General features: G+C 51.3%; 6 protein-coding genes across 6 annotated transcripts; 3 read left to right on the top strand and 3 right to left on the bottom strand.

The window, feature by feature from the left end:
- Positions 1–978: 978 nt before the first annotated feature.
- Positions 979–5,931, bottom strand: Z519_06722 (uncharacterized protein; the record flags this gene model as incomplete). The annotated part of the gene is made up of 5 exons (XM_016764460.1): positions 979–1,482; positions 1,537–3,633; positions 3,737–4,201; positions 4,255–5,716; positions 5,840–5,931. 5 exons carry the CDS (start codon positions 5,929–5,931, stop codon positions 979–981), a joined length of 4,620 nt encoding a protein of 1,539 aa, XP_016619542.1.
- A 531-nt stretch (positions 5,932–6,462) lies between these two features.
- On the bottom strand, positions 6,463–7,401 carry Z519_06721 (uncharacterized protein; the record flags this gene model as incomplete). Its single annotated transcript, XM_016764459.1, has 1 exon — positions 6,463–7,401. The coding sequence occupies one exon, from the start codon at positions 7,399–7,401 to the stop codon at positions 6,463–6,465; it is 939 nt and encodes a 312-aa protein (XP_016619541.1).
- Positions 7,402–8,989: 1,588 nt separating this feature from the next.
- On the top strand, positions 8,990–9,814 carry Z519_06720 (Fe-S protein assembly co-chaperone HscB; the record flags this gene model as incomplete). Its single annotated transcript, XM_016764458.1, has 1 exon — positions 8,990–9,814. One exon carries the CDS (start codon positions 8,990–8,992, stop codon positions 9,812–9,814), a length of 825 nt encoding a protein of 274 aa, XP_016619540.1.
- Positions 9,815–10,072: 258 nt separating this feature from the next.
- Positions 10,073–10,942, bottom strand: Z519_06719 (uncharacterized protein; the record flags this gene model as incomplete). Its single annotated transcript, XM_016764457.1, has 1 exon — positions 10,073–10,942. One exon carries the CDS (start codon positions 10,940–10,942, stop codon positions 10,073–10,075), a length of 870 nt encoding a protein of 289 aa, XP_016619539.1.
- A 2,502-nt stretch (positions 10,943–13,444) lies between these two features.
- Positions 13,445–14,194, top strand: Z519_06718 (uncharacterized protein; the record flags this gene model as incomplete). The annotated part of the gene is made up of 1 exon (XM_016764456.1): positions 13,445–14,194. One exon carries the CDS (start codon positions 13,445–13,447, stop codon positions 14,192–14,194), a length of 750 nt encoding a protein of 249 aa, XP_016619538.1.
- Positions 14,195–15,378: 1,184 nt separating this feature from the next.
- Positions 15,379–17,331, top strand: Z519_06717 (uncharacterized protein; the record flags this gene model as incomplete). Its single annotated transcript, XM_016764455.1, has 3 exons — positions 15,379–15,537; positions 15,613–16,001; positions 16,107–17,331. 3 exons carry the CDS (start codon positions 15,379–15,381, stop codon positions 17,329–17,331), a joined length of 1,773 nt encoding a protein of 590 aa, XP_016619537.1.
- Between the last annotated feature and the right edge of the window lie 2,574 nt (positions 17,332–19,905).

The following is a 19,905-nucleotide window of genomic DNA, read 5'->3' as shown; positions in this document are numbered from 1 at the left end:
TTGCGCGCCCATTGCGTGGTCCTCACCCAAGCAACCACGAACTGCCACCAGATCCAACCAGGGCCTTTTTGCTCAGGGTCCCCTTGGGCACCGAGATTGACTTTTTCTGGCTCCCTTGTAAGTACCTCGATCTACTGGTCGAGGGGGTTGGCAGCTTTTTGGATGGGAATACACCAGTACGTAAAGCACTGCTCGACTAAGACTCCCCCCTTCCCGGTACAGACATGTGCTTCTCTCTTTGGAGGGACAGTCATCGACTGGATGTGTTGAGACGAGGTTACGCTGCAATCTTCCTGTTGCTGCATCTGCTGCAAACCTGCCACTACTCGAGTCTGCGTTGATGGATTCGCAAATCATATTAACTGCCTCAATATGATAGCAAGTACCAGGAGCCGTGGGGTACGGCGTGGTATCATTAGAGTACGATACAGTCCGTTGAATGATATGGTAAAGACCAGAACATGTGTTTAGGTATATGAAGATGCCAACCACAAGAGAAGTTTATCGCCTTCCACCCACAAGATGGTGTCACCTATTTACCCACGTAGTAAAGGAATTGCGGTGTAACGAGTGATCCCCAGAAGCTGGATACTTTGCCCGTGGTTTTGCTTTTTGTCTCGCGAGGCTCGGGGGCTCACAGCGTCGGAATTGCCACTTCGTAATCTCTACTCGGTATTTTTCCTTGTACTGTATTCGTCCCTCGTAGGATCAAGGTGTCACAGCATAACTCCCCGATCTATGTCTTTCGAAAGTTGTTCGGCCTCTGTAATGAAGGGTACCATCGAATACTCCGTACTTAAACAACGCTCGCGGGGACCTTTTTTCTTGTCCTACCTTTCACCAGGAACGGACTGGCCGCTCTGATCCTTCCCGACCTAATCCTTTTCGTCGACGTTCTTTGAAACCTGTGCACAAGACCATATCGTCGGCCCGTGCATATGTGTACATCTTCCACGTACCACAACAGTTAGGGTTGCCTCAAATGTCGTAGCCGCTAAAACCGTCTCTCACGCCTCTCTCCCACGCGGCCTTCTTGCGTTCGACATCCTCGGCTCTCTGGTCCCTCATCCACGCCGTGTTGCGCACAAACTTCTCTCTGAATCTCTCGCTTTCCTCCATTCTACCCTTTTCGTATGGTTTTCTCGGCGGCTTCTCAACCGCGCTTCGTCGAAAGAACCCGAAATCACCTTGAAGCAGAAGCTTGTAGGAGTCAGGACTGATGAAGGCAGTCTGCTCATCGAGGTTATCAAGGTTGCCGTACACCTCCTGATATGCGGCTTCAATGTTGGCGTTCTGGGGAGCAATGTTGCGTCGCAGATAGGGGGAGTGCATCCGCGACTGGTCTACACCTTCGGTTGCGTCGGTCATTGTGTAAGACGCGATGTAGTACTGCCACCGAGCTTCATCTGAGAGAGAGTCGCTGTCAAAAGTAGCATCTTCGGATGGGAATAAGCGTATGGTGCAAAGCCGATCTTCAGGAGTCTACGAGAGATTAGTCATGTCTTCAGCTTGGAATCACGCACGTGCTCAACTTACATAGCTGATACGGTACACCTCGGCGTCCTTGGACAATCGCTCAACCTGCTTTCGGTACTGAATTTCCTGCTTTCTGCTGGTGTCGGGGCGCTCTCGATCTCGCAAGAAGAGGTTCGTGATCTCAACGCTCTTGTCCTTAGCATCGCCACCCAGGATGTTCATAATAAAGCGAAGAATAGCTGAGACAAGTCTGTCGATCGTGTAAAGTTGCCAGCCGCTCTTGTTGTAGTAACGCCTCAGCGTCTCTTCAAGGTGAGCGAGATCGACAGTGCCCACCAAGACCTCCTGGCACAGTTGCAATATTTGTTGATAGTAGTTCTGCTTTCCCTCAATGTTATAAAAGAAGTAGTCCGGTCCTTTGTCAATCATGCGGAGCTCGATGGCAGGCTTAATTCTTCCCTTTAAACCCTTGTGTCTCGCAACAGCTTCTTGGACATTAGGTTCGTTGAGCTTGATGGCAAGTAATCTGCTGTACAGCATCTCAAACAGTCTGAAGAAGCAGTAGATGTTGGCGTTCGCATAGAGGTTGAACGTCGTGTGGGGATATGTCTCGTCCATAGCCAGATGACGGGCAGATGTATCGCTGTTGGCCACATTGATCCACGGCTGTTGAGGCTCATCAGGGACATCTGACACCGGAGCATCTTCGTCAACTTCCATCTCGCTGCTAGCACCTGGAGCTGGGGTAGACTCTTTGCTTGCCGATGCAACGCTGTCCTCCTTGCCATGTCTCCTTTCAAGTGCCATCCTCCTAAGCCAGTCCGACTTCCGCTGGGCCTTACCCTTGGCCGGGGGGTGAGCATCGCTATCATGACCATCGGCAGTTTCGTCATGCTCGTGATGGTGTCTTATTGATACAATCTCGGTTTGTTCCAAGAACTTTTCGCCATCGAGACCATAAAAACGGACGAGGAAGTCAACCAACCATCCCCTAATTCGCTCTTGCTCCCCGCTGTTAAAGGTCTGTTGCCTGTCGGAGTCCAAGGACACCAGGATCAACCGGGTCGCGTCGGTGATGACGTCCAAGTCATTGAAATAGTACTGGAGCTGATGCCGCTTCCCGACAATACCGTCGTCGCGGTTCTTCTTCGCTTCTTCGTATTTCGCCTGGATCTCACTCGTTAGTGCCTTTTGCTGGAAGTTCTTCTTGTCGAGATTCTTCGCGTTGATTCCCTGGTGGTCCAGGCTTCTCCAGAATTGCTTGTGAATCTGGTCGCGCCAGACCTTTTCCCATTCTCGTTGCACTTGCTTCCACTCTTCAAGCTTCTGTTTGAGTCTCGCAAGAACAATCGGCAGGACGGCGGTGGGACGGGCAAACATTTCTCTCATCACCGTAGCGCCGGCCTCGCGGCCGTATATCTTCATGATGATGCGTTTGGGGATGGCTTCGCTTGCGCCACCCAAACCTGGTGCTAGAATGAAGGCGGCTCGATCTGCATCATTCATAACTCCAATTTGCTGGACAATGGGCTCCATGAGTTGAATGGTCCGCTGACATGACTCGATGTGGAAGTCATAGTCATGTCGCTCTTCTTCGATTCGATGCAAAGCTTCCTCATATTGATTCTTGCGGTGTGCGACAAAGCCAGAGTCCTCGGAAGCCCAAGTAGGGTGAGAAGCCCAAACATCATTCAGGACTTCATAACACATCCCATCTCGTCCCTTGCAAGGTTTGTCCTGATCACGCTTAGGGAGGTGACGGTAGCTAGGTCCAAGGGCACGGCAATGGGAGAGATTGACGCGGCCAGGATCGGGTCGTATACGAGCCTCGATCACCTCCTCTTGATCCTCAATACCGAGGAAGGTTTTGAACCAACTCATTAGATCAGGATTGCCACCGATGAAAGCGCCAACTCTGTCTCCCAAAGTGTACTTGTCGATAAGATCTTGAGAATACAAGTTGATGAGTTTGAGAAACTCAGCATAACTGGCCCTGTTGCCAATCTGTTTTTTTGCGCGGTCAAAGAATGCAAGCTCTTCTTGAGTGGTAGATGAGTTAGGAAACGGTGGAAGGGGTTCAGGCAGTTGCGGCACGAGGGTTGGTGAAGTGACGACCAAATCAGGTTGTGGCTGACGTTGAGTGGCGAGTTTGGGGCGCTGCCACTGACATTAGTAAAAGATCAAACTCCCAGGATTTGGCAAGAAAGGAATGCGCTTCTCAGGAACCAAACAGCTGGAAGGGAGAGTGAAGTGAACTTACTTTGCTAACATTCCCAACCTGAACGGGAGCAGCTCGTGGACCTTGGGTGACGCTGGTGTCAACAACTAGCTGTGCCGCCGGTTGGTTGGAATGAGCGGTTCCAGGTCCTCCGCGGCGTTTTTTGTTGTCTTTGCTTGTGCTAGGTGGGTCAAACTGGCCCATGGGTGGCATTTTCGAGGCAGGCCTCGGAGTTTGAGCTTGGGGAACGGCGCTGCTTGCATATCCAGGTTCGCCGCGAACATTGCTAGTCTCTTCTTGTTGATTCATAGCGCGAGCAGCCTGTGCCTTTCCTTGAGCCGCAGATTCGGGTAAGAATTGTTTGAAATCCTCGAGCAGATCTGGAGCAGATATGAATAACTGTGTGACCTGAGCATATACATCCTGGATCGGTTTCGACTCTCGCTGATAAGTTTGCAGGATCTCAAGAAACTGCTTGTAAATCTCAGGTTGTTGCGCAAACCGATTCTGCATACAGGTCAGCTAGTGAGGTGTGCAACTTGGGGAAAAATCAAATATACCTTTATCTTATTCACGTAGCTGATAGCATGATTGAATTCGACCGGTCCCCCACGTTTCAATTCACCGATGCCCGCATTACCACTGAACGCGGCGGCCTGCTGAGGATATGTACCGCCTTGACCTGGTCCAGGTGATACGGCAAGAGCCGGCCTTGACGCTCCGTTAGTCACCGCAGTAACTGCACTTTGGAGAGTTGAGACGCCACGTTGTTCTTGCTGAGTAACGGCACTGGAAACTTCATCCATGGGTCTTTCACCAGATGCCGGCTTATATCCAGGCAGTTCTGCCGATCTCGCGCCTGGCGAAGCGCCAAGGGGCTGGCCCCATCCGTGTCTGCTTTCAAATGTATCTTGTCGAGCAACTGGAGGTTGCGGGGCAGGCTCGAATTGCGCGCGGCCTCTGCCCTGGAGGGACTGGGTCATTGTACCACTAGGAGTTGTGACCCTGATGGCGTCTGGATTCTCTTCGGTCCCGCATTCTATGCGGTACCCTGGCGGAAGGAAGGTATTAAAACCTTGAATGAGGGCGGGGTGACCGTTGAACAGATTTGATACACGCTCAATGACTCCCGGCGTGTCAATTGCTTGGCTCTTGAAGTCCTTCATAATGTCTAAGAACCTGTTATAAACATCCGGATGATCACTGAAGCGTACCTTGACTTGGTCAAGATAGCTCAAAGCGTCATTCAGAATGGGTTGTTGGCCGTGGGCTAGTTGTGCCGGAGCAGGCATGGGAGATGGACCAGGCATAAAAGGCTGACCCGGTTGTGGCGGCGCCGTCGGCACCGGTTGCTGCATGTATTGGGATGATCTCTGCGATTCATGTTGTCCCGGTCCTGCAAAAAGGCCCCCGCCGGTGGAAGCACCTGGCCCGCCATTTGCCAGAAGGCCATTCGGACCATGTATGGAGTTTTGAACCTTCGAGGCTACAGGTTGATGGATAGGAATGGAGCCAGCATGGCTCTGGACAGGGCGCTGTTGCTGCGGTTGCGACTGCTGTTGTTGCTGTGCTTGCTGTTGCGATTGCTGCTGATGCTGTTGTTGTTCTCGGTGCATGCGCTCCATTTGTTCCCTCTCCTGAGCCTCACGCTCTCGTTCACGCATGATCATTTCGTCTCTTTGTCTTTGCATCTCGAGGTTGTTACGCTCGCGCATCTCTCTTTCCCTCATCTCATGCTCCCTCATTTCTCGCTCCCGGAGCTCTCTAATTTCCCTATCGCGGCCGAGGTATTGGGGTGAGTGCTGAGGCATGGTATGTCCCATAGGCCCCCCTATTGGGAGACCTTGGGGCTGTGGAGGCGGTGGTTGAGTATTATACTGATGTTGCTGCTGATGACTGGGAGGGCCCTGAGTCAAGTCTGCGATGGACAGGCTGTGACTTCCCGAAGGCTGCGAGTGGTGTTGATGATAAGACGAGGGCGGCGGTGGTAAGTGGGGAGGTGGTTGCGCTGGTCCATTGGGACTGTTGACATACCGCACATGTTAGCAGAACAAATAGCGGCAGCAAGCATAGTGAGGTCGAATTGAACACGATTCAGTGTTTCGCATGAGTGTGCGGCGAAATGATGCGAGAGTTCAAACATACCCAAAGCTGGCAAAAGGTCTTCCCTGTGGCTGGGCCTCACTCTGAGGGGGCCCTCCAGGCCCGCGCCAGTGGTCTCCAGGATTCTGGTTCATCATCGATGGATTATTGTCTCAAACTTGGTGGGATTACGGCCTTCTAGCACATCGCATGTTTGTCGTCAAGCTGGGTCAGGTCGATAGAAGCCGATATTTGCTCATGCACAGACACGTGTACGACAAAAGGGCGACGATTGAGAGGATGCCTCGCTCCGGAAAGCGGACAGAACGTGGACAGATTAGGCGCTGGACGTAACAACCTCGATCTGGACAAAAGCAATAACTTGTTGTGGACAGGAATGAGATGGGGAAATGGAGGATGGGATGGTCAGGGGACTTTTTCTCCAAAGCTTCTCGGTGCTGTGGATGCGCAGTCTGTGGAGGATGCGAGAATGACGCCTGCATCGTGACTGGCCCGCGCCTTGCCTGAAGTAGACTAGATCCATCGCTATACCTTCTTCATCTAGCTATATTCAGTGGTCGCTTCTCCATAGCACGGAGCCTTGTCGGGATTCCTCCACCTGAGCGATAGGATAGTGGATATATAGAACCCTTCGTATGGAAGCCAGTAGCCGCGTCTCCCTCGATTCAAGAGAAGAATTTGCTGGCAAGGCTCATCAGCCCAGAAGCACCACCGCCACTACCACCTCCTTGGCTCTTCATATACATTTGAAGGGCCATCTTTGCAGCCATGTTGATTGCCGACTGCTTGTCTGTGCCGCCCTGGACATTACCCATGTTGCTCTGCTTGTCGAACAGTTTCGAGGCTTCTTGCATAGCCATGGAAATCATCTGAGACTGGGATCCGCCTCCGCTAGAACCAGAAAACATCTTCAAGGCCTGCATTGCAGCCCCTGCGCCTAAGCTAGAAGCATCGTGTTGCTGGCTGCCACCACCTTGCTGGTAAAGCATCTGATGGCTTTGCTGCATCCGACCTTCGTCCACGTCCTCGGATTGAGTGCTGTGCTTGTTTTGGTTGAGGAAAGACATGGCTTGAGAAAAAAGACTAGAGTCTTCCGGGTTGCCGTGGTGTTGGCTGTGTCGCATCACTTCGTCTTCGTCATAGTCGGCAGATCCACCTCCTCCATATCCTCCACCGGAGGGTCTCCCATAGCTGCCATCGCCCCCATACCCTCCTCCTCCTCCTCCTCCTCCTCCTCCTCCTCCTCCACTGGAGCTGCCACCATATCCTTCAGCGCCGTGGCGTCTGTGATGGCCTTCTCCCTGACGCCCATAGCCTTCATCGTCGCGATGATCATGATGGCGAGGTGGCTCATCTCCGTAACCTCCACTCGTCCCACCATCACCATAGCCATCACCTCCTCCATAACGCCCTTCCTGTTGGCCATAACCATCTCCTCCTCCGTATCCTCCTTGCTGACGGCGTTCGCCATAGTCGTCCCTGCGGCCCCCGCCTTGATCGCTATCGTCAAAGCGTTGGCTCTGGTCATAGTAGTTGTCTCCGCCGCGGCCACCGCCACCATACTCGCGAGGGTCTCCTCCTTGGCGGTCGTAGTAGTCCGACATGATCAGAGGTTGATACTGAAATGAGGGGTAATCTTGCAGATTGTGATGAATTTAAGGTTTTGTGGGAAGACTTGCAGAGATCTTAGGGGGCAGAAACGGTATTAAAGCTCTAGCTCTAGCTTATATTGCCTGATTGGCAGCACAGCCCGTCACTGTGATACAACGAGTTCAACTTGACTGATCAAATTCGAGGTCCGAAACAACCACGAGTTAAAGGTGGAGCTTGCCGCGTTGGCCAATGACGTCAGTGACCCAAGGTTCCTCGTTCTCCAATGCTAGCCTTGTCCAGCCTTGTCGCCTCTAAAATCCTTCAATGAGCAACAACTAAATGGCACTCCATATTCAAAAGACATCTTCCTTCACCTTATACCACCGTGGATCAGCCTTTTATTGTCGAAGACCTGAGTTTTCCTGACAATAGCAAGGATTAAAATGTTGGGCCAACGTGGCCCACGCAGCCACACTCACGGACACCAGAAGACCCATTTGGAACCCTGCAAGGAGACCTGCAAGCGTTTAGCCACTGCCTGTAGAAATGGAACAGCCTCGGACTCACCAGCAATCACTTCCGCAGAGCAGCAGCAGAAGGAATCCCAAGGTCAATCCCGACATCTGTCAATAATTGGCTGCTCCCTGCGAGAGGGCATCAATAATCGACCAAAAAAGACGGCTACGCGCCACCGATTGGCTGCTACCGCCTGCGTGTCGAAGATGGTTACGAGTGCTCCAGTTAAGCCGACATTGATAGTATCTCCTGTGGGGGTCCGGATGAAAATGGCGGCTTCCGGCGCTACCTGTCCAAGGTCGAAATGCGAAGAGGACTGATTCCAGGCCGGTAATCGAACAAGAATGCCAATGAATGCCTGCTAGAGGGGTAATGTGGTAAATGAGGGGTAGCATATGCCATTTCGAAGATCGATCTGGCAGAGCACGATGGTCATCCCTTGATACCAATGCACCCTGAGAATGCTTGAGGAGCAACTCTTAGGGTCAGCTCCATTGAGCCGGAGTGCCGCAGGGATGTCGCAGTGCCACATGTGGGGAGAGAGAGAGGACAGATGCCCTCCAGCATCATTGACCTAGACGAATCCTCTGAGACGGGATGCTCCAATCTCGAAAGTAAAAGGCTGCTTTGGTGGCTTATAATTGAAACCTTGGAGTGCGTCTTGCGAGAGAGGTTGCTTCAGGAGCGGAAAATTAATTCTCATTTTTGAACCGCCATCCTGGTCTATATAAAAATACCGTCATTGGCACTATGGACCAAGAGCCTGTACGAGTCACAAAACTGAAAAAATTCTCTATGAAAATGAATAATGGTGACACAGAAGTTGGGAAGAATGAAAATGGCAAAATTTGTTGTTTCGTTCTTCGGCCCAACATGCTCCGACTCCGGAGCATGACGTCGACCATACAATTTTCGAGGCGTTCCAACACAAAACCGTCCCATTCTGGTGTTGAGGATTATCCTTCCCATGTACCTACAATCTGTCCAACCCTTTTCCAATTGACCCCGCTAACGTCTAATCGCATCCACAGCAAGGTACTCGCAATTATTTCTTTTTCTTTCTTTTTTGGAATCACCGCAATCATGTCTCGACCAGCGCCTACGCGGCAGACTCTCCGGCACCTCCGACGTCTCTGCTTCGTTGATTCACCCTCTGCCACAACAGCAACTGCAAGAAGGCGACAAAGCCCCCTGCAATGCTCGCGACCAATATCAACACGCCATCCTCGACGAACATTCAGCAGGACCGCCTTTGGTCACCAGGAGCCTCGAGCTGAGGCACCAGCTCAAGTGCAGCCGAAGACAGCTAATTCCACACAAGAGGATCCAACGACTTCTCCCTCTCCTCTAGACGTGACGAACTACTACACGCTCTTCCCTTCGACCCTCCCATCGGGTCCACCGCCGGACGGCCCGTTCGAGATCTCGCTCCCGCACCTGCGCCGCGAATTCCTGCAGCTACAGTCGCAATACCACCCGGACAAATTCCCTCCTGGGACGCCCTCCCACCAGAAATCCCGCGCCCTCTCATCTCTGTTAAACAACGCCTACAAGACCCTCTCCGACCCACTCCTGCGCGCGAGATACCTCTTACAGCATAATCATGAAATCGACATCACGCACGAGGATAACGCCACCCACGCGGGCGTGACGGATCAGAGCACGTTGCTGGAAGTCATGGAAGCGCAAGAGATGCTGGAGGAGGCGAAGAGCCATGATGAGATTGAGAGCTTAATGAGAGAGAATATAGCGAGGATCAGGGAGACGGAGAAAGCGCTGAGGGAGGCATTTGAAAGCGATGACGTTGATGGTGCAAAAAGGGAATGCATCAACCTGAATTACTGGCGGAGCCTGGATTCAGCATTGCATGAGTGGGAGCCAGGCAAGCAGGTAAGGTTGGTGCATTAGTTTACTGGGGTGAAAAGAAGATATACGAGTAGGAAGACTGATGAAGGGGTGAGGATGGATGCGATTGATTTGCTATACGGGTTGCACATTCCCAATCTACTGTGCATGAAGCTCCTGTGGCGTATCAGTACTCGATCTAAGCCGGCTACTACTGGCTCCCCTTTGGCGATTGATGTGCCGATGAGACGTGCAACACTTCGAGGTTCGCCATTGCCCTGTGTTTTGACGTGCGGACCTCGAGAACCGCGTACCTTTGCTTCAGAGTCTGAACCTATCGAACATCCGCCTTGACCCTCGTGGGAGTATTTCCAGTTCGCCAATGATTTCACCAGACTCGCTGCTGTTCTGTTTTGGCGGCCTCTTTATGGCGTCCGGGATTAACTTGGACTTGGTGCTCTCTAAGTTACTCTTGACCTCTCGTTTCAGGCCTTTCGCCTCGTCTTCGGCGTGTTTCTTTTCGAAAGCCTTTTTGACTCGTTTGGCGTCTTGTTTCATCTCTTCGGCGGCGATGTTGTCCCCCTTGTCCTTCTGACTCTGTGGCCAGGTCAAGCTCACGGAAAACACTTCTCGATCAGGATCTTCGAGCATGGGACTGCGTCCTTGATGGTTTTTTGACAGCACCAGTCGATCCAGACCGCAGAAGTTCTCTGTGTAACCCCAGGGCTTAAAGATGTCTTTGTCTCGGACGAAAAAGTTGACGCCCAACTCGGTCCAAGTGTGCTCATAATGGCTGGCGGGGACAAAATATATGTCAGAAATAACGTTGCAAAGCCAGTCGGGGACATGCAAGACGTTCTCCAGGACAATGGTGTGGTTTTCTCGACTGCCCGGTTCTCGCCGCAGCTTCAGTTCGACTGTCCCAATGCCTCGAACCGGTACCTGGCGTTGATCGGAGACTGTGAGGACGTATGACTTGAAGGGAACGTATGTTTTGAAGGCAGCACGATCGATGGCAATGTGGACGTTGGACGCCGTTGAGAAGATCCAATCGTAACATTGCTTGCTCTTGGGTTTTTTGGCGGGGAGACCATAAGAGGTGGCTCGTTTGTGATAGTGGGTGTAATAGAACGAGCTCGGCTGTATGGTGGGAGGAGGCAAGTCTCCGCGTGGATCGAGCATAAAAGACATTCTGATAGATGTGCTTGAACCGGAAGGATGAAAGATAATGTAGCGCTTGGTGGTCGGTGATGGTGATGTGGAATCGATCCCCTGTTATCAATGAGTGGGTTCCGTGGTAATGGTGTCGAAAAGAGTATTTGCTCGCCAAAAGAGTGGGAAAAGTAGCCAAAGATTGGGGCCAGAGAGGTGAGTGGAAGTGTCCAACTATCAAGGACGGTGGGATTGTGAACAGTCGAGCATTAAATATCAGCTGATCCTCAAACTTGTGGTATTATACACTGGCAAGGCCGCCTCAATCAACCGAGCAGAGGCAGGCATGGCAGTTTCCTCGATGGAAGCCGCAAATCGGAGGGAAGCCCCCACTCCCGCCGACAATATATCACTATCCATATCAATAAAACGCATTTTGGACTGTAGAGGATCCAGGGAGTGTAGGAAATAATCATAACTGGTGCAAGGAAGGAGTGATGTTGGCATCTCGATCCTACCACACAGGCAGTAAAAGCGCAAGGGGAAAAAGAAATAAAAGAGGCACAGTCCTAGTGACCTTGGATGCTAGCATGCAAAATGCATGATCTGTTGGACAGTGTGACGCTCTAGCGGAAGCGAACCGAGCTCGAACAGCAGAGAACTGGAGGAGGCTGGCTGGGTCATTGTGTCACCTTTCTGCCAGCGTCGACAATATCAAACTCTTCCGCTCTGCAGCGATCGATCTGACCTGCTGAAGTTTAGTAAACGAAGATCAAATCGCTCTCAGCCTCGTGAGAGTCTGAGCAACGGGCCCGTTCCTCTTGCATGTTCATCACCAGAGTGGCATACCTGATTCCTTCCTAACCAGTCGTCATGCAACCAACGCAAGTAGTACCTCGACCAGAGAGTCAGTCCATGGTGGTCGTAGGTCAACCCCAGAACAACGGTGTCTATTTAGACCACTGACTTTTTCCAAGGACGAGAGTCCGGTCCACGATATCTTTACGCTCCTTCGCCCAAGGCCAAGACCGATGAATCCACTCCCCGACCCTCCTCCAGTGCCAAATTGACGACCAACCTCACGTCTGAATCTGTGGCTTGGAGGCAGAAAATCTCGCTGTCAGTGAGTCGGTATGGATCGGAATTCGCCAGCGTCGCTCTTTGTTGCAATGTGGTTGAAAGGCGACCGGGACTTCCAGGTTGGAAGGCTTCAAGAAGGGAATTTGGACGGCATCTCCGCAGATCTCTGTCGCCTATCTGTATTTGTGGCTGACCGTGGAAAGTACGGTGCAACAAAATGAGAATCGGTAGCGAAAACATAGTGACCAACATAACTCAGACTCGCTCAGACACATAAGCAGCCCGCTTGGTCAAACTCTAGTTTGCCCAATACCTATAGGTGTTGTCTCGAATCTGCAAGGTATTACGCGATGCATGTATTGCTAACACTGAGATCAAACCAAGTCTATTTCAAACCTAAACCAGTGAAACCTCTAAAACAGTCAAGTCCCAGGTCCATTCAGAAACAACCCCGCCCCTTTCCAACATATGCAGGACCCAGGCCCGAGAAGTGTGACCGCAGAGTTTACAATCGAGTCCTCCGCCTATCTGTGTCTGCGATTGTATCGGAAACATCAACACTCCCACTCTACACAGCGTTTTGTTTGCCACTCTGCGCAGGACTAAATCTGTTCCTCGCTCGGAACCAAGCGATCTATAGAGATCATTTTAAAGTGAAAGGGAAAATATTGGTTCGTTGGCCTACAGTGCCTACTAAGCTTGTCGTGAAGAAATCTTCAAATTCGACCAAATTATGTGTCGATGCCGGGACTCATCCAATGGTACAACCAAACTCTATCCAGGCAGCTACTATAGAAGAGCTCCAACCTCGCAAAATGAAACAGGAAATGACGGTGTTCTGCGTCGTCGGAAAGAGAAGCTCCCGCAAGCTGCTTGGCTACAAATTCGACCAACAGGGAACATCTTCAGATGCGACGTGACACCGAACAGCTCTTCCTCCACGTGTGGTGGTCATCCTGGTTCGCTTACAACCAAGCTGCCGTGCATTTCTGGTGGGATCTCCAAGATAAGTAGGTATCCTGAGACCCAAGTCGTAACACACCATCCAGCGGTCCAAGAAATGGCTCGAGACGACGCCCCCCAGGGAAAGAAATTGGTTCCTGAGGATCTTCGTGCGTGTACCACGGTTGATGCTCTAAGCCCTGCGGTTGTGTATATCTTCCATTTGGATGCCGTCTCAATAGTGGATCTCTAAGTGAACAACAAGTATGAACTGTTGGTCGGTACGGAGACGAGGACCTCTAGTGTAATAACATATATATCCTCGCTTTACAGTTTCCCTTCTGCAGGTAGGACGTTCTCTCAGCTCAACTCCATACTCACCCGCTACTACCAGTGAACATCACACGTCCACACCAGACTACCAGCGAACACCACGCATCAACATCAAACTACCGTCTACTCTACACTACTTCCCTTCAAATAACCTCCCTCCACATATTCACATCTACACCTCTCGAGATGGCGGCATTCCAACCCTCCAACAATACCGCCACCACATCCTTCGTCGCCGTCTCTTTCGACGAGACCCACGCCATGGAAACCTCCGAGCGCCCAATATCTCCTCCGGTCCCAACAACTGAGGGCCGCAATCAACGACGCCGAATTCCCGTGTTCGAAATCGACGAGAACGGGATCGAAGACATTCTAGTACCTGTAGTACTAGCGATCGGACGGATCGAGGACTTAATTCAATACCCAACACAGCCTTCGTCGTCCCCATCACCACCAACACCGATAATTAGACCAGTGGCTGACCACAGTGCAACGACGATACCTAACTTCGACTTGGACCGTGCGTTCCCACCAGCTCCGGTCAACGAACTTAATATTCACACCGAAGGGGACGTCCTCTGGCGTACGTTCGCCTCCGCCACTAGCTCGGGCGGTGCCCCTCTGGAGCGGAGTAGGCTAGTTATCCCCGTCGTTGCAGATGAGGAATACATCCCTAGGGCCTGGCCGCAACCTCGACGACACGCAGGGCGTCAACCCCGATCAGAACTCGCCCGACATCTCGAATCCTTTCCAGCATCAGATATACAAATCAGCGTAATGACCGTAGAGAATGCCATGGAGACAGAACCCAAGAGGCAGGGCACGGTGACATCGATACCAAGCAGACGTGAGGAGGAGATTGAGGACTGGGCAGACTCCTTGACTGAACATGTGGCTCGGGTGAGATTTTGGGCAAACAGAAATGGATTGCATTGAAAGTGAGGCTTGGATCTATCCCTGGGAAACCCTATTTGGAGGTAGATTTTGACGTGTCCTGGGTTTCTTTTGTACATAGGGTGGGTTGTTCGAATCAACACTTGTGAGCGACAAGGCTTCAGTGGGCGATTCAGCTCTGGAACGCAAGGCTTCGACGACGAGTCGGGCAGACTGCGCAAGTACTGTGATAAGACAATATAGATGATACAAACAAAATGATGCTGCCCATGTGCCTCCAGTATTCCGTACCTTATATTCCGTAAACAGGGAGTACTATAGGTAGTATCATAAATTGCACCTCGTGGAATCTGACCCAATATTGACGACTTGGTGCCAAACTGCCCAATGCGGTTACCGCCGCCCTAAGCTTGGCACAATCGAATTTCAACAATTGCAGCAACTGTTGAATCCTTCCTTCGCTTTCGCGTTCGCTTTCGTTTCCTCATCTTTTTCGCCTCCTTAGGTAATTCTCTATTCCCCAAAACGCTAAACGGTTCTCGCTCGGCGTTTGTAGAGCTCGGGGGGAATTTGGCCGCCCAGATGGGGGCACTCACATATCAGACTTGGAGGCCTTGTTTCCCCAGAGAAATCCGCCAATATTTCACCGCGAGTCAGATTGAAGCGACCCGAAATCCGACCAAACGTTGTCTCACACGCAGACAGATGTGGAATCAGCAGCACTGATAACCTCCGTCCGTTGCATGTAACTGCTTGCAGCTTTTAAACCTCACCTGACACCCCTGTTGATGTCCACCGCACTCTTCCTATAACACCTTGCCTCATAGGCTATACTATATAGTAATCGATGCGAGGGATATCAAGCAGTCTTCTGCAGGCGGGGAACGAGAAAGTCTTCGCGCGATCCGGCGAAGGATCAACACACGCAGCTAAGAGCATAGTCGCAGAGGGGGTCAATTGGTTCAACGGGGAGAAGCTTGGATTACTAAGTTCATCCTTAATTTTCCAGGTCTGTACAGCCCGAAAGGGGTAATGTTTGTAAGTTTTTGCGAAGCTCGACCCCCTCTTTCCTGATCGCTGGCTGTGGACAGCATTTCTCCATCCACACGTGGTTACCCTGAAACTTGTCTCTCTCCATAATCCGATCTCTTCTCCGAATCCTGAATTTGATATTCAGGCTCCTTGCCAAATTCGCCATGACCTCCATACAGCCCTGCACCAAATAAATGCCTTCTGGAATAATTCATTTCGTGAACGAGACGGGGCAGGGTGAGAATGGTGGGCCAAGCAAGAAAAGGTTGTCCCGAATCAACTCTCACGTCGCGCGGTTTTCGCACCAACGTCGTAAAAACAACAGCAACAATTCTGCCACTGTGAGCAGAACTGTGAGTGCCACCACATCTTTGAAAGCTGTCCGCTCAGTTTATCACTATATTGTCGCTGATGGATGAATCGAATAGCCGTCACCGTTGCAAGTCGACTTTGTCTTGGAAGGCCCCCAGACGGAAGGTTTTCTCCCATCCAGCGACGTTCCCGAGCGTATCACTTCATATCCATCGCAAAATGTAAATCAAGCCGCACATTCGACCAACATTTTCCATGTTGAGCTGCCTGAGCGCCGCCGCAGTACTGGGTCAACGGAGTCCGGGACGCATAAAAGCAACAAGTTGACAAGGCACCGATCTGATCCTGTCGACCTTCGTCGTTTCAAGAAGGCGGGTGAAACCAACTCCAAAGACAGCGTCAGAAGACATTCGGATGGAGAGCATCACCCCTTCTGCTCATCACCTGAAATAGAGTCTTTGGGTTCAATCTTCGAACTCGGTGATTCTATTGGCCTGTACGAAAAGTATCTTCTCAATTATTGTGCGTCTTCTAATTTTTTTTGACCTGTTGTGCACTCTCCGTCGATTTTCGCCGCCTTTCCCTTTTCAATACTTTGCTAACCAGAAAGCGGTGAAGACTTTACCGACCTACAAACTCAGATGTTCGGGTTTCACAGGGACGCCCTGTACTGCCCACAAAGAGTACCCGCGGCCCGGTCAATACAAAAATCTCGCGCGGCACTGCATTGGATTCTCATCATAGCTGAAGAGCAAATGGCCAAACGCGTACACGATCCCCCCAACTCGCTCATTCTCCGCCATTCAATTCTGAAACGTAGAGCAAGCGGTTATGGGATGCTCAGGTCGCTGTTAAACAACGCCGACTTTGATCTCGAGGGAGCTGTGATGGCTTTGCGGTATGCGATATCGGCTGAATGCTACATGAATCACAAAGCAGCTGCTATGGAACACTTGAAGGCGTTGGATGCTTTACTACAACGACCTGGCGCCCTAGACCATTTCGTCGTTAATATCGGCAAGACTGCACTGTCTCTCTCGACCCTCAAGAGAATGTATGTGTCTGTTCCTTGCAAGATAAGGTCCTTCAGCGATTTTGAGACCATCAAAACCATGGTTTTCCTCAGCTTGCGGCGCTTGCAGGCATTGTCGAAGCAAAACCATGCTGACCTGATCCATCACGCCTGCGCGACTTATCTCATCAGTACCGAAGGGAGCCACAAGGGTCAAAATGTTCCCCAGGAGCATGCTACAGAATCTGCAGCACAACACTGTCTTCTTGATCGTTACATCACCATCAAGAAGTCAACACTTTTCTCTACCTATGCTTGCGAGACGATGAACGCCGCGAGTGATCCCAAATGGAGATTCACTTATCAGGCAGGGCTCTTTGCGCTATTTTATGATATGAATATGACATTGGCAAGCTTTGGAAGGAACAATCTGGCTGACAAGATCTTCTTCCTGGAAAAGCTCAAATCTGTTTTAGATGCCAGCTCCGCCAAATCTCTAGGGGGGACCTCTGCACTATCTATTGTGGACTGGGTCCGCGAGCAATGCTATAGTGAGTGCTTCAAGAAGGACGAGGCTATATTCAAGGAAGTCGATATTTGCTCTTATGAGATGAACGGTCTCAAGATCTTTGCGTTACTGGACACTGATCTGCGAATCCGTCTGACAGCAGCGTTACGAGCTTGGCTGTTGATCGATATCAGCGTCGACATCAACTTGGAGAATCAGGATATGAAAGAGGAGGATTTTGCGTCAATGGAGGAACAAGTCACCAGGGCCTGGCGGAGCGAACAGCTGACGCCAAACTCGTCGCCATCGCCATGAACGGTGCCTTTTCCGTCGACTTCCGATGCTCGCCTGCATCGCAGCACCCACTATTGCTCCAGAAGACCAGTTTTTAGGCTGGATCCCTAGATTGTGCACTTTTGGGAGGCTATCTCCGTTTGACCACACAGAGAATAGCTGATTCCCCACAAAAGGTGCGTTAACACGTTCCAGGCATGGCAAATATTCTAGCCAATGCTAGCGGTCTGCAAGCCACAAAGCAGCCCCTCATCTGATAAAGCCTCCCGGAACCCAGCCGCTCGATGGCCGGTCCCTTCGCCGACGCTGATTAAGTGAATGCTTGATGATAGCGCGATAGACACCTTAGAAACCTCGGCTGTCTTTGGTCTTGTCCGAGTAAGGGTGTCGTCGCCTTGCAATCCGCAAGGGTCATGCAGGATCGGAATCCAGAAAAACCAAATTGCAAATATCTCTCTCGTGGAACGGCACGCCTCTAACGCGCCGAATCCACTACAATGTCTCTGATGACGATCAGGGTACTTCTCTCCGTCTGCAATGAACCGAATTCGTGATGACGGTCGAGATGGCTGCACGAAACAACCGGGGATGTGCAAATTAGGTCTTACATACGACTGGCAAGATTGTATAGCAGCTAGAGCCCGCCACGAAAAACGGGTTCCAAAAGCTTGTCGGAAACGCACAAATGATCGTTGCTTATCCTTGGTCCTCGTTCCGGGGCACTTTCCACACACCTCCTTGCAGGCAACCCTGACATTTATACATGCCATTTGACTCCTGATTCCTAAACATGCAACAGAAGTGCTCTAGTGTAACGTTTTGTGGATAGCAATCCAAGACAACCCGACATACGTACACAGGAATTGCTCAGAAGCAAAGCTCACTCTCATACTGCACACGTGTCACACCCAAACAACCGGAGGTCAAGATGTCAACAATGCCGGGGATCAGCTAGTATAGACCGTCGTCAGGGGATCAATCCTGAACTCGGGGAGGTAGAAGAAGCCGAGTCAGACGACACGGAGACTCCCACCACTCTCAAGGTCAAAATGTATGCCCCGAAGCACAAGGGAAACTCAGACCCGTTTAGCAGCACCGCGGTGCCGATCACTCCCCTGGGGTGTTTCCCTTGTCATGTGGAGCGGAGTCAGGCAAATCGTCACGGCGTGGCCTACAGACGTGACCATGCGCCAGAATAAGCAAAGCTGCTTGAAGCCGGGCGCCGTGCGATCGGGACTCTCGAGGACGCCGCGGCCATTCATGCATTCATCAGCTATTCATGCTTCCAGTGGTTCTCGATGGGTTGACAGAACCAATCCGCTTCGCTCGGACCGAAGCTTGATCACCCTTGCTAGAAAGCACTCCCTTTCAAGTCTAAGAGACCTCAGGAGCTGCTCAAAGCACAGAACACCTCGCAGTCTCGCAAAGGTCTAGAAAATGTGAGGAATGCCGCCGTTTGGCTTGCTGCCAGTAACGTCTACCGAGGCAATCTTGGGGATGCTTATATACACTTCTCTGCGGCGATGAAACTCATTGGTATGTTGGGAGGCTTGAAAGCTCCTCCGGATGCAGAGTCCAGAATGATAATCTACGCCTGTATTGGCCTGGTCATGATGTTGCGTACCCGGCCGTTAATTGAATCGGTGGAGTTTGAACCTGGGCCATGTGTAAGCAGAGGTTTGCATCGGTAATGATGGATGTTAGCATTGAGTCTGGATAATCCATGTCGTTGCCACCGTTCGCATTTCCCTTTAGTATATTGGGACCTACAACGGCATCAGTAACGCAGAGGACCATCTTCGCTGAGATGAGAGAGCTGTTACTGGTGGAAGAGTACAAGGTCAAGAACGCTTTATCAAAGTCTGACGAAGCGGAACAGGTCATTGATGGACCCATTTCCGCAACGTTACCGTTCGCGCGAGGATTGTCTACTACTGGTGCAACTTGGTTGAGGAAAAGAAAGAGTGTGCCGTCGAAGACTCTCCGCCAGCCAACAGTCTTGTGGAGGAGAGCTTCGATACCTCCCTGATCCATGCCATGCGGCTCTTTGACAGATCCATCTTTGAAGAACACTATTCACCCAAGGGACCCTTTCCGCTGAGCAAGGGCAACTACATACAGCTTCTCAAAGGAATAGACGAAGTCCGGGCAAGGTCCCCCGACGCTGCCATATCCCGCTCGGAGGTTTGACATACTTTGGATCTCTTCCGCCGATTCATACTTCGAAGACGCATTCCTACATACAGCAGAGGTTCGCTGTGGACACAGACCCTGCGCCGGTGACGTATCACTTCGCGATGCAGTTCATGAAGCTTGCCAGGGAACTTGAGTTCGATGACTTTGTCCAGCTAAGAAGATTTCTGGAAGAGCAGCATCTATACTGTCCCAGGCTCCAGGACGCGACGCTGCAAAAAACTGTTTGCTCACCAAGGTGACAAAGACCCAAACAGATCGAAGCGAGCTTGCTGTTCAGCTCCACGGGAATTCGATGCACAGCTCTTTTTTTTTCACGACTCACCCTTGGAGGGCTCGCCTGCTCAGTCACATTTCTCAACTTCGAATTAGCGTGCGTCGTGACCCGTGAGAAGTTGATTT

This window comes from Cladophialophora bantiana (assembly GCF_000835475.1).
Source record: "Cladophialophora bantiana CBS 173.52 unplaced genomic scaffold supercont1.9, whole genome shotgun sequence".
Classification (NCBI taxonomy): domain Eukaryota; kingdom Fungi; phylum Ascomycota; class Eurotiomycetes; order Chaetothyriales; family Herpotrichiellaceae; genus Cladophialophora; species Cladophialophora bantiana.
This window is presented reverse-complemented; position numbering and strand designations above follow the sequence as displayed.